Source organism: Athene noctua, chromosome 1 (assembly GCF_965140245.1).
Source record: "Athene noctua chromosome 1, bAthNoc1.hap1.1, whole genome shotgun sequence".
Lineage (NCBI taxonomy): Eukaryota > Metazoa > Chordata > Aves > Strigiformes > Strigidae > Athene > Athene noctua.
This window is the reverse complement of record NC_134037.1, coordinates 167,611,497-167,625,179: the sequence shown is the minus strand read 5'-3', so window position 1 is coordinate 167,625,179 and position 13,683 is coordinate 167,611,497. Positions and strand designations below refer to the sequence as shown.

Here is a 13,683-nt window from a genome sequence, read left to right as displayed (position 1 = left end):
GGCAGAACTCCTTTTCTGCCTACTGTAAGGAACATAAGGCACTACAAAATGAAAGGCAATTGTGAAATAAGGATATGATAGTTAACATAAATTGTAGTGATAAGTTATGTATAGAAAGACTCTGGAGTCATCATAAATAATGTTTATTCACACACTGATACACATACACACAGACACATTTTTAAAACTACCTCATAGATGAAAATGTCTGTACATTATTTTGGAAATGCAGTATGTTTTTGTCAAAATATCGCCATGTTATTACTTGGAATGACATCACCAATTTAAAATTGAATCAGTTAAAGTAAAAATTTGGCTTATTATTTTCAAGAATATGTTTGTCCTTTGCTCAGTTTTGAGGTTTTACAATTCTTTTCTAGCTTTTATTTTCAAAAATATTTTTCTTTACTGTGTGACAAATTAGGAGAAACTGTGAGTCTAATTCTATACACAGTTGTGTTAAAGGAAGTAAGCTGATAGAGAGGAATTCTCTTTCCTCTTCTAGTAGTCCTGTGTTTTACTTGTGCCAGTATATAAATAAAATATTTACAGGGAAAAACTGTCATTTATTTCAGCACTGCTACAATATCCACTGTAGTCCATGCATATGTAATAAATATATCCAAGGCATCTATGAGTGCTGGGAATAAAATCTCATGAGTGTCTTTGCTTTTCTGAAGTAGCACTGGTGTGAAAGACTTCAGGTTTTCTCATTGGTATAGGGATTGTTCAATGTTTGTAATTGTTGATATTTACACAGCTGTTCACGGCTATAGTTAAGTTGTTAAGAATATTCAACTCTGTTTATGTAGTAGTTGAAAGTAGCTGGTAAAAATAAGTAATACATATAAGTACATTTTATGTACTAATCCAATGTATTAAGCAGACAAGAAGAGGCTTTAGCTGTGCTTTCAGTTCTAGATTTTCAAGAAAGCATCGACAGATACAGTAGTACAAGATGTTAATTAAATTTGGCTTGCCTAAATAGGGAGACTATGAAGTGCATAATTAAAGCCCTCCACATTAAAAAAACAAAAAAAACCAAAACAAACAAAAAAACACTCAGAAAGTATTGTTTATCCATTAATTATTAACTATTAAGGTTTACTTCAATAAGCATTTTTCCAATAGTTATCAAAATACTTATTAGAATGTGCAAGTACTAGAGGTGAAGGTGGTATAAAGGGCCTGGAAATGCTTCTATGTTGTGCTTAGGTGAGTGTGTTTAATTAGTAATAATATGTGACTACATTGGCTTGTGGGGTGGGTTATGTCTTCTGACACTCCAAAACCATAGCACTTCCCTGGATCACCACCACCACTCCCTTTTGTCTGCACAAAACAAACAAGTGAAATAAAATCTTTTTGCATCACTTTATTTCTAACTGCAAATGTCCAACAGATTAAGGTTGAAAGTCATTGTCAAGAAATGTTAACACTCTCCCTTATAAGATACTGTTTTACTGATCATTTTCATTCTGGTTGATTATAGGTAATTATGGCTGTGCTCCTTTGTCAGGGCTTGGGTTCTGGAAGCCAAGTAAGAGCTGCAGAGAATGTATGAAAAGAAGCGTATGGTCTTTACAAGCTGCAATTTCAATTCCACAGCACCCCTCACTGCTTGTCACTGGCCACTGATGCAGTAGATTTAATAATCTACTGTTTCTTATTCCCACTGTTTACAAGCCTAGGTGATCAAACTCAGACTGGTACGGCACATAATATGTTATACCTGTTACAACTCAGGTCAGCCTGCAATGGGTTACTTTCTTTCCTGCTTTCTGAAGGTATACATGGAGAGTGTAAGTCTGTTGGTGACATAGTAGCTTAAGCCATGAGAACTCCTTTGACAACAGGATGTGAGGTGTGAAGTCCATGTGGAATAACGTTATTTCTCTTTTGTTTGGAAATGGTGTCAGTGCAATGACATGCAGGTTCATTGGAGTCGTGAGAGATAGCATCAGCCAGGCTGGTCCCAGAGCAGAGGGAGAACACTCCCCCTCATTTGTGTTTCTCTGTAATTGTTTTGTATGTAATCTGGCACCCAACTGTGAGTGGGTATAACAACATGTTCCATAAATGTTACAGGAGCCCTGCTTATTCATCTTCCCTTTCATTGTCCAGAAGATTGACTTGCGTGTTACCATCTTTGTAAAGAACTAATAGCATCCATCATAGCACATCGTAAAGTGCACTAATGCCCTGTCCTCCCAGCTACTCCACAGCTGTAAAGATGATCTGCATTAGAGGCAGGACAGGAGAATATCACTGTGAAAGAATCTGTAAGACAACTTGTGACTCCAGAACACAGCTCTTTTTTTCAGGAACATCAGGGGCCTCTTGGCTTCAAGTTCATAGTACAGCAGTGATCTGATTCTGAAAGAGGCTGAGCATTAGTTTGTCTTGTTAATGTCAGTGGTGATCTTTTTCTGGATGCATTCTGCTTTTGAGTATCTGGTCCCATTCCTACTAGAACTTAGAGGGAAACTGAAATAATTTGCATTAAGCCCACTGAGACTGCTTAGCTGAAAAAGGTTTTATCCACCAAAACCATAAAAAGCTTGTATCAGCAATGTGGAAGACAGCATAACAACATCAACATCAAATGTTTGAAGGCAGAATTTAGTTCTGTGGAAACTGTAGAAGATTTAATCCCAGTGAAATGTTCTGCATTGTGAGTACTAGCGGTTGTTTGGATAACTTTGGAAAGGGAGACTCATTTTGAGATCCAAGTTGCTATACTTGTCTGACAGTTGAAAGCAGCTAAAAGTAATTTTTGACCTAGACATTTTATCTGCATAAAGAGCAGGGCTGCCATTTCTGCATGCAGCTTGCTGTACCTTACAGCATTACTTCAGCTCTGTCATGACTAAGGCTGAGGGGGTACCTGTAGTCAAACCCACTTTCCCTGATGGGTATTAGATTTTGCAAGTTACTGATCATGCTGAAGCTTTTCATGTTTGCAGTAACTTCAGTGTGAGCTGCTGCGGGAGAAGCCAGTGGGACCAACAGGCTAGAGTAGGCCTTTAAAATGTAGAGCCTTCTCCAGCTTAGCTCATTTTCTCTCTGTAGAAATGTTGAGACTTTGGTTTAATTTATAACCTGTTATGTATGCAGACCCAAAATGACTAATGAACTTCCTATTTTAGAAGGCTGATAAATTAGGAAATCCTGGTTTTTGGAAGCTTTGGAAAACATGGCTGAAATGAACATATACTTACTAGGTGTATTTTTAATTTGTCATTTACACATGCAAGGGACAGTCTTGGGTTCAGTTTGTCAGAGATGTCATCTTAGGCTTTTTTCAATGTTAAATTGGGGAAATGTTTTCTAGATGCCAGGCTGTAGTCAGGTTGTGGGTTCTGTCCTCTGTCAACATCAGTGACCATAATAAAAGACCAAAAGAAATCACCTTTTGGGGGGAAGAAAAAAAAAAAAAAGGCTTTGAGTGGGCTCATATGTTATTTTGAAACAGTTTTGAAGAGGTACGGGTGAGAGTACCATTTGGCCTGTGTTACCCTGGTGTTGATCTGCACTAGGACAAGAACACAGTTCACAGCCAAATTGGATACCAGTGTTACTGACTTAAAAAATTTCCACTTGTACATTGAACATAATCAATCTGGATTTCTGCAGGAAGGGTAAATAGTAAAGTCCATGATGACATTTTAAGAGGCAAGCAGTCTTTTTTTCTCACAGCAGGGTCTCATTTGATGTCCCAGATCATATGGCCCTGCCTGACTGTGAGGGGCTGGAGTGTAGGCATAACAAGCTGGTTCTCTGCCTTGCACCCATAACAAAAGGGACGAGTCTAGCTTAGGAGGGAGTATGCGAAGCTGAGCTGGGGCTACTAATACCTTCTTTTTCCCCTCCTGGCCTGTCCCGTTCTTCCAAATGCTTCAGCAGGCATACTAAGTTCCCCTGCCAGCAGAGAGAGACTACACTGACATTTGCTGTACACTGGCTATAAACTGCATCTGTTCCCATTGGCAGGAGGAACAGGGAGATGGTTGAAGGAGGATGGCATAAGCTCTGTGTCTGTGTTGCAGCTGACTGGAGGGTCGGTGAAAGGCTGGTGTTGCACAACTGATGAAGCAGAGACTTCCTTTGATGTTTTGAGTACTCAGTATATAGTCTTGCTTTCTGTGTTTCCTAGTGGTCCTTTCATTTGTTAAGGCAAACAGCTTGAGATGATCATCTGCCCAGTGGGGATTGTCACCACGAAAACTCTATTCTATAGATTGTGTGGTCATGTAAAGCCAAATCCTGGTTTTGCACATCTCACTTGATGAATCTCATGAAATTTGATGAGACTTTCTTACTCTCACATGGGATATTTTTCCATGTGTTTGAAACAGATGATTTAACAGTAGAAAAAAGCACAGCATTGCTTATACAATAATTTGAGACTTGTCTGTTTTATCAAAATATAAATTATTAGAGTAGGCTTCTGCATCAGCACATGCTTGGCATAAATAGCAAAAGATGCCAAGACATGCAGAGAAATCAAAGGTCATCATATCTTTTTTTCTTTCAATTCTAGGCTAATGTTAATGTCACTTTACAATGTGAGTATCAACTTGAAAGGCTTGAAGTACATCAGTGAAAGTCCAGGTTTTATTCCTTTGCTTTGGTGGCTATTGAATGGTAAGTTGTTCTAAGAACCTTCCAAATTGTGACTTTGGGGACTGTAAAGTGCCAATAGGTGTTGCAAATAACAGAACAGAAATTCATATCTAACCTGATTATGTATAGCTTTTGTCAAATTAAAAGTAAGCAAAAAGGGCAAATATGTAGAAGGAGAAGATATGCATTTCCCACAGCATTTTTGGAACTATATGTAATATTCCATTAATATAAAATTTATGGATAGTAGAATTAAAAATAGGGAATGGAGAGATCTGATGAAGTGGATTAAAAAAAGCCACCTGTATTTTACGTACCAACTTTAAAATACAACCTGAGGGGAAAATATGCATCAGATCACTACCATTTAACAAAGGAAAATGTAACTGTGTTCTGACACATTTTGGGGAAGGAAACCAACCTCTATAACTACACTCACTATGACAAGAAGCTGAAGCTCTAATAGGATTTGCGCTTGCAGAGCTTGAGTATTATTCCCAGCTTTGCCTTTGGCCAGTGCAGGATTTAAGGGATGTCAAGGACTTCTGTTGCCACTGTCAGGTACACGAGTGACATCAAGGCTCTGCTCTTCTGGAGGCTTCAAATCCCTGCGTAGGAGCCAGCAGAGATTGACGTTGCCAGTGTGCGTTGGTCTTGGCTGGCAGCTGTGTGCACAGCTTGTAAGGGACAGTGAGGACAGCAGCAAGGACAGAGCCATGACACTGTCCTGCCTATGAACTGCTCCTGGAGTTGCTCTGTCTTGGCTTTCTCAAGTTTTTGTTGCTTGTCCATGAGAAGATTTTGGTGTGCAGTTCATAGGAACGGGGACGTCAGTAACCTTAGCACTCTGTGGTACTATGCAAAACCCTGTTGTAATACAACTAGTAAATACTAACAGCAGCTGAAGTGAGAAAGGTTTCATCTGCTTTTTCAAGGAATTAATTTCATATTGAAGTTTTGGAAAAGCTTTGATTTAGGCTGGCAAACTGGAAGCTACTTGAACTGCTTATAGTTCCCTCAACTGTTTTACAGAAAATGTAGGGACTTGTGCTTTTCACCAAATAATTTACTACTTTGCAATGCCATAGGCTTGCTCTTCTAAGATATCAAAAAATTAAGTAATCCTTGTAAGACTGTTGGAAAACACCCATTTTATAGTTTAATATAGTTTGAGAAAAATTATACTCTGAGAGCTCTGAATATGTGGTCCTTTGTTCTGCTGTGCTTAGAAATTTAACATATGTTAGTCCAGATTTTCCTTTTACTTTATGTTTGGCTACTATATACATAAGCTGTTGTTCTAGAAACAAAAAACAAAACGCCCTCAAAAACCCAGTCTGAGCTCCCAAATGTGCCCCTCTAAATGTTGTGACAAAACAAAGCAGCTAGTTTGATGCAGTCTATTATTTGAAGAAGGCTCCTAGGTCACATAAGTGGATGAAATGTGACACAGTTATAATTCATTTGCATCTGCGAAAGGAAATAAGAAATCAAAAGGCTACTCTGCATTTTGAAAGTGTTAATTGTGTATGGCAGGGTTGTAGAAGGAAGGACGGGCATGGCTAATTCCTTTACTTTTTGATAATAAAGTTCTCCAGTTACAGCAAAGGAGGCAGATTCTCAGATAAACCACATTTGCTGGTTCAGATTTCTGACTTCAGAGGAAGTCTGCTTATTGTCAAGGGGGATGGCTGTCTAGTTTGTATATCAGATGAGAGGGTCAGTTCCAAGACCCTATCTTGTTCCCATCATTTTGTATGACATTGCTGTATTTTTCTCTAAATTTATTCTATTTCTAAGTGTTTCAACTTTGAAAACTCAGTAACTTCCTCCCACACTTGCTCCTCTCCTGTTTCTGTGGCCAGCATCTTCAGCTTCTCCTCGCCATGATTCAGCTTATAAACACCTGGAGCTGCTATAGCATAAGGTCTTACAGTTTTTTCCATGCAAGAGAGTAGAGCACTCACTACACTCTGCTGGCAGGGCATCCTGTGTATGCTGCCTTCCTCCAGGAAGCTTTTTCAAAGAGTGTTTTGATTAAGGCTTATGAGATGATTCAGCTTTCCTCAGTTCTGTAAGCTTTTATCAGCATTCCCACTAAGAGGGGCCCCAGAAATCATTCTCTGACTTTTTATTTTTTACATTTTGAGAGAATCATCCTGTTTGATTTTCCATCGTCAACCTACAAGTGTCTATGACCTCAGACTATATACATCAAGGCCATTTTTTTCCCACTAGCTTGTACACAGCTGGGCCCAGGTGGCCAAGAAAGCCAATGACATCCTAGCTTGTGTCAGCAATAGCGTGGCCAGCAGGGACAGGGAAGGGATCTGACCCCTGGACTCGGCACTGGTGAGGCCGCACCTCGATTCCTGTGTTCAGTTTTGGGCCCCTCACTACAAAAAGGACATTGAATGACTCGAGCGTGTCCAGAGAAGGGCAACGGAGCTGGTGCAGGGTCTGGAGCACAGGTGGTACGGGGAGCGGCTGAGGGAACTGGGGGTGTTTATTCTGGAGAAGAGGAGGCTGAGGGGAGACCTCATCGCCCTCTACAGCTACCTGAAAGGAGGGTGCAGAGAGCTGGGGATGAGCCTCTTTAACCAAGTAATAAGCAATAAAGGTAATGGCCTCAAGTTGCACCAGGGAAGGTTTAGACTAGATGTCAGGAAGCATTTCTTTCCAGAAGGGGTTGTTAGGTGTTGGAATGGGCTGCGCAGGGAGGTGGTGGAGTCCCCATCCCTGGAGGTGTTTGAGAGTTGGGTTGACATAGCGCTGAGGGATGTGGTGTAGTTGGGAACTGTCAGTGTGAGGTTAACGGTTGGACTAGTTGATCTTCAAGGTCCTTTCCAACCTAGATGATTCTGTGAAATTCCTTCTCTGAATTCTCAGTCTCTGCCCAGTCTTCTTGTCCCCTGAAGAATGTCCTCCTGTTAAGTGTATCTGAAGCAAGGAGGGTTTTGCTTCAGGTTGTCTAGCAGGCTTTTTGAGGAGACAGAAATATGCCTTGACATTGAATACATGGATGGTAAGAGAAAGTAGGAAAAATCTAATTAAGATTTCTAGTGGAGTGACAATGTTAACAGCAAACTGGGTTTGTCTGTCCTACTGCCTTTCAAAAATTTGGATGAGCCAGTATGACTTCACACTCACTAACAAGAATTCTTAATAGCTCTTTCTGCTGGAGGCTATACTGATACTAGGAGAAAAAAAAACATTTGACACACTTTTTGAAGGTAATGCAGATCTCTGTAGTTTTAGCACTTTATGAGATGGGCTATTTTTTTCTTTTTTTTTCCTGCCTTTTTAAATACTATCTAAAAGATGGGCACACTTTAACAAACAGCACTGATCACTGAAGAACATACTCTGATAGCTTATGTAGCTGTTGTATTCTTGCGTGGGTATCAGCTATGCCTACCTATACCTTCCCAGCCTGGTGTCAGAATAAAACATGTGAACGATGAGTCAGATTTCTGGCTGTGGAGCAGCTTGTGGGGTCAGTAGAGGTCTCTTCTTGTGGAGCACCATTTGTTTGCAGAGCAGCTGTTCCCATCTTGGAGAAAATAGGCAGCTTTAGTTTTCTCCATCAGCTGCTGTCCCTTTGTTGATGTCTTGGCAAAGGGTTTTGCATAGCTTTCAGATTCAAAGAAGCCCTGTCCTCAGCAATAGAAAAAGAAGTTACATAATTTTGGGTAGATATCCACCTGAGATTTTTTTCTGGTGCTTTACATCTATAGATGCAATAAGACTTTCATTCTGTAATTCCCAAAGAGGTAGACTGGGACTTTGCCAAGGATCTTTTGAAGAATAAGAAGACGCAGTCAGCTCAGGTATTAATAATGACTAGATTTTTTTTTTTCTTTTTCATTTTTGAGTATACATCTACCAACAAATAGGTGCTGGGGCAAATGAGTCTAGGCTCTTCTCTGGTTTTGGTTTTTGGGGTTTTTTTGCTATCCTGTATCTTTATTTTAGTTTTTTCCACTTTTCTTTGAATGCAGTTTAAAAAATTGCTTCCCTTGGATACATGAGAAAGTGTGGAATTCAGAGAGACTGTCAGTAACATTCTCATCTATAGCTGGAAAATTGCTCCAGGTACTTCATTGAACAAAAGACAACAAGAGAAGTATGACTAATTTTAGATCTTGCCCTTCAGTTTCCTCCACCACAGTTCCACATGGAAATCTAACCTTGTTTATCCAAATTCTTTGCAAATGACGGTCTCTATTATAAATGTCTGTATGAAGCACATTCTCATTTTGCTAGTGCTGCCTGCAACCTTCAATATTTGCTTTTCATGACTAACCCGGAAGGTTTTTAATGCCTTGCTTTTCTGTTTGAATTGGTTATGGCTGTGAGAGTTTTTGAAAATTCAGGTTATTTGCATGGCAGCATGTTATTTAAAAGACATCTGGACAAACAGAAACCCCCTATTTATAAACTGATGTCTGTGTTAAAAGACATTTTGGTTCATAAATCAAAACCTCAGCAGACTTCCAAGTGCACAACAGTGTCATACTCTTCAGACTATGAAACTAGTCTTAAAAAGAGGCTTGCCCTTCTAGCCCTGTAAGACCACATCCATTTTCTTAAATGAAAAGATGTCAGCTCTGACGCAGAAAGTCCCTGAACCACAGTTAGCTGAGAGGCTGGAAGAGTGGCCGGAGGAAGTGTCACTGAATGCTTGCCCTTTTCCATACTCCTCTCTAAGCAGCTGCTGCAAATGATACTCGCCAAGATGGAGCTCTGGCTGGGCGTGATGTGACTCTCCTTGCCATCAGAGCAGGAGTTTCTTGACTAGGTCCTTGCCCTGCCTAGCAGTAAACTCATGCAAACAGATGTTCTCCTGAGGAGCACAGTGTTTCTCCTTTTGTGACCATGTGTAAGAAACCTTAACTCTGGTAAATGCATCTGTCACTTGTAAACCATTGGTTTGTTCTTATATTGTTACTCTCAATTGTTACTCAGCTACTGTGGGAATCCTCAGAACTCCAAGCTAGGATTGATGGGAGCTGGACAACGTATCTAACAGCTCACCCACAAATCTGCCAGCTGTGGAGCGATGTCTGTGCAAGCTCCTTTTCACTTGCAGTTCCTAAGCAGCAGTCAGGCAAATTGGGATCGAGTTGCTACTTAGATTTGGACCCTGGGAGTCTTTCTCAAGCATTTCCCTGATAAAAGTGAGACAAGCATGTGTCTATAGGAGAGTGGTGAATTCTGCTTAACTCCATGTCTGACACTGAGGGCAGTCACCCAGCCAGGGAGAAGACTGAAGCAAACCAAGTTGTTATGCAGGAGCTGGGGCAAGTATGTTGCGGAGAGAAAGTGCATTTGCATCTGTAGGAACTGCAACAGCAAAGCTCAGTCTTTTTTCTGCCATGAAGTTCCCCCGACTCCTTTCCCACGTAGCGTCTTTATTGCAACACTTCTTGTCTCCTCAGACCTATCAGCATTACAAAAATGTCCAGAAAATTCTCTGCTGCTACAGATACTGGCTCAGCTCTGCCAGCATTGGCAATGCAAAGAGAATAGGGCAAGCGGTGGCCCTATCTCTCTCCGTTAGACATGCTGTGAATGTTGGTAGTCTGACAGGTTCATAAAAAGGAAAGGGGGAGTGGCAGGTCACCTCTTCCTGTTAGAATTAGACAGTAATTGAATTGAATGACATTTACGACTGTGGTGAGAAGCTTTTGAAATACTGCTCTTGTACTTAGACATAGCTGTAAACAGCTTGCTGGTCATAAATCTTGCATTCAGGTGGCCAGGGAATGGTATGGGTAAATAGAGTTCACGCAACTTGGAGCCAATTGTAGATAAGCTGTTTAGCATTGATGTAATGCAATTACTTAAACCCTGCTATAGGGAACAGTTCATCTGAGAGCATGGTGCTAATGACAGATGTGACTAAAATCTGTCCACGTTATCAGTTGCTTTTGTCAGTAACTGAAAGCCAGTGACATCAAATGGTAGTGCTGGCAGCTAGCAGAACGTCAGCAAACTCCAGCAGTTTCAACACCTTGTTAAAATTGCATCAGCGTTTTATGATGATGGTATGCTTATGCTACACTTGTGATCCCCAGCTGAGGCAAGCAGCTTGGTTTCTTGCCGTACTCCCCAGAAATAATGATTGCAGTTTTGAAATTTTAGTTGAAGAGAAGTATGTGCTAGTTGTTGGGAGGATATGATGCACTGATTTGATTACAACTAAAGGATTTTTTTGATCTGGTACAAACAAAGTGTTACTCGGCTAGTGTAGAAATGACTAAATCTGGAAGCTATTGAAATAAATATAATGCTGAATAATGAAGATTCCTTACATTTCTTCTGAGTATTCTTTAGAGAGGGTTTTTAGAAAAAATCCCTAATGATACTGGAGAGATAAGAAAAAGACCTCTCGGGTATTTTTTTAAAATCTGCCTAGAAAACATGATTATCCGTAATAAGTAGTATTCTCAAAACCGCGTGTAATCCTAAGGGAGTGTATTTTAAGGCATATGCATTTATTTAACTCGAAGTGTCTCAAAATACATGCAAAACAATGGCAATCAGAGGTTAAATGTCTACTAAGTCATCTTTTGGTGCAGGATCATTTCCTTCCTTTGCTGTATGCCCGAATGCCTAATCTGTTCTTCATTTGAGTGACTCAAGCCGTTGAGCTTCCCTGGCTGCTGCTGGAGATTCTTCCTAGAACCTCCTTGTTCTTACTGGAAAATGTTCTTGCTCGTCAAGCTGGAAGTAATTTTCTAATCTCCTACAGATCCTAGTTTTGTTAGCTCCCCTGATAATGCTTCTTCCCTGATCAATTCTTTACTTTCTACAGCCTTTAAACACTTGCAGATAATAGTAACATACATGCCTGTAACAGTATTAATAACAAAGCACTTTTCACAGAGGGATTTAAAATATCTTACATATATGAAGCTTCCCAGCAGTACTGCAAGCCCTTAAAAGTATTAATGGTTTTATTTTGTGGAGGAATAATGTCACACGGAGGAAGATGCAGTAATGAACTGCATAGATTTCACTCCCAAAAGCTTTTTTCTTATTATTATTTAGGCTATGGTTTGTTGCTGCTATTTTCAGTGAATAAACATAGAATAATACAGAGGAGGGGGGCAGGTGATACGTGCAGAGTTTGAACATTATATCAGGAAAAAAAAAAAAAGGAATTAACCTCTGGCAGGCATGAAGACAAAAATGGAAGGAATGGGAGGATTAATTCAAGGTTTTTAGTAATATTTTTATTAGGTTAGAATAAATTTTAAAACTAAAACTTCCACGCAGTTTTTTTCAAAAGGATTCACTGAAGTATTGCTGCCCAAGAAGTTGGACATAAAGTCTTGCTCTCTGTGAGGCTGAGTTGCAGCATTTCTCCATGAGTTATGACTGCTCATCACTCAGAAAATTGCATGTGCAGGTACTGCTAGAGATGATGATGGAAAGAGACTCCTTAGAGCCTTTAGCCTGGGTGGCAGCAATAGGAGTGGCTGTACTGTGACCATGGCCACTTTCTCAGGGTGTGCAGCACTATTCAGTGTTTCTTTTTAAAATGCTGATTTGAATGTCTAAAGTTTTCCAGTATGCCCAATAGCTAAGATTCTTGTTGCACATAAAATGCATGTTATTGTTTGGTTTTGGACAATTCCTGTGTCCTCAGATTTTACCCCACTCTTACTAGTTTTCTGGGAGAAAGTAGAATTCCTTTCCTAAGAGGTTTACACTTTGTCCCTATTTAAAGTAGAAAAGACCTACATATCTCATTTATGATGGAAAATGGATGAAGAGAGAAAGAGAGTGCCTGTCTTGTGGGGGTAGATCAGATGTCACAATCTTTAATATTGTACTTCAGCCATGTGCTAGTGGGAGTTATTTGGAAATTCCCATTTTGACAGTCAGTTTTGTGCTTAAAGCTGTAGTCTTCTTCACTGTCCATCACAGTCTGTTTTCTCCCCCAGGTGCTTTCAACATTATGCTTTAATGAATAATTCTCCTTAGTCCTTTTTCAGGTCACTGGTGTTAGGTATTAAATAAGCCAGGAAAGGAGAGAACGTGCCTCAGCCCTCCAAATGCTTCCTTCAAACTCATTACAGTATGGTTTATCACTGCACTGCATTTATGCTCCTGCACTGAGATTTTAGTCTCTGTGGTGATTTTGTGCACAAAGTGATCTGAATTAATTTTTCTCAACGTTTCTGCACACTTTATCAAAAGCTTGCCGAAGACTAGGTATGCCAATGAAAAACACATAAAAAAATGCACGGCACATGAAACAAATAACTACTTCAGCCATAAAAATATCTTACACATTTTCATTTGGAAGATGCAGAATAGAGAAGTGCAAAAATGGGGCTTTCTACCAGATGCTTTTTAGAAAGCTATCAACAACTGAATGCAAATGGACTGTTGTGAACATTTAAAATATAATGCTACTAATGTTCCAGTAATTAAAAATGCATCCTGTGTTCTTAACAGTAGAGTTGTTATATGTTTTCCTAGCTTAAGTCAGTCAGAGGTCTTTGCTGCATTTTTCTGATGCATTCCTAAGCATCAGAGCTTAGCTTCAGTACCCATTTCAATTTTGTGTAGACTGAATTAAACACTTGGAAGGTTGATGCATGGTTACCAGAAAGTTTTATAAAGATTAATATTTTATTGAGCTTTGAAGAAATCTGAAGGCTTATATAAAAAGAAATTAAAGAAAAGCTTGGTGATTTACTGCAGATTTGATTAGTTGGTCTGTTTGTTTTTAAAGTCTGAATACTCATGGGATATAGCTTATTCTGCTCTTAAATCAGATTGCATCCAACAATACATCTTGGCTACTGACTGGATAAATTCAAGTTGATAAACTCCCTGATTTGTAACATTTTCAGCATTTGAAAAGTGAGAGAAGGGTTCCTGGATATCTCCCCTTTCCAAACACTGGTGAGCACAAGCTGCTGAGGAGGGCAAAGGTGTTGTTTTCAGGTTCCTTCTAGAGCCAGCCAGCCAGCAACAAATGGCAGCTGTGAATTATGAAACTTCAGTTATGCCCCGTCTGCCTGGTGGGTCATGAGG

General features: G+C 39.8%; 1 protein-coding gene across 1 annotated transcript in view; it reads left to right on the top strand.

The window, feature by feature from the left end:
• HSF2BP (heat shock transcription factor 2 binding protein) overlaps positions 1 to 13,683 on the top strand; it is a 34,651-nt gene that overhangs the window by 20,190 nt on the left and 778 nt on the right. Inside the window, exon 7 of the mRNA XM_074929393.1 lies at positions 4,544 to 4,647. Within this exon, the coding sequence (XP_074785494.1) occupies positions 4,544 to 4,647 (104 nt within the window). The remainder of the gene's footprint in view (positions 1 to 4,543; positions 4,648 to 13,683) is intronic.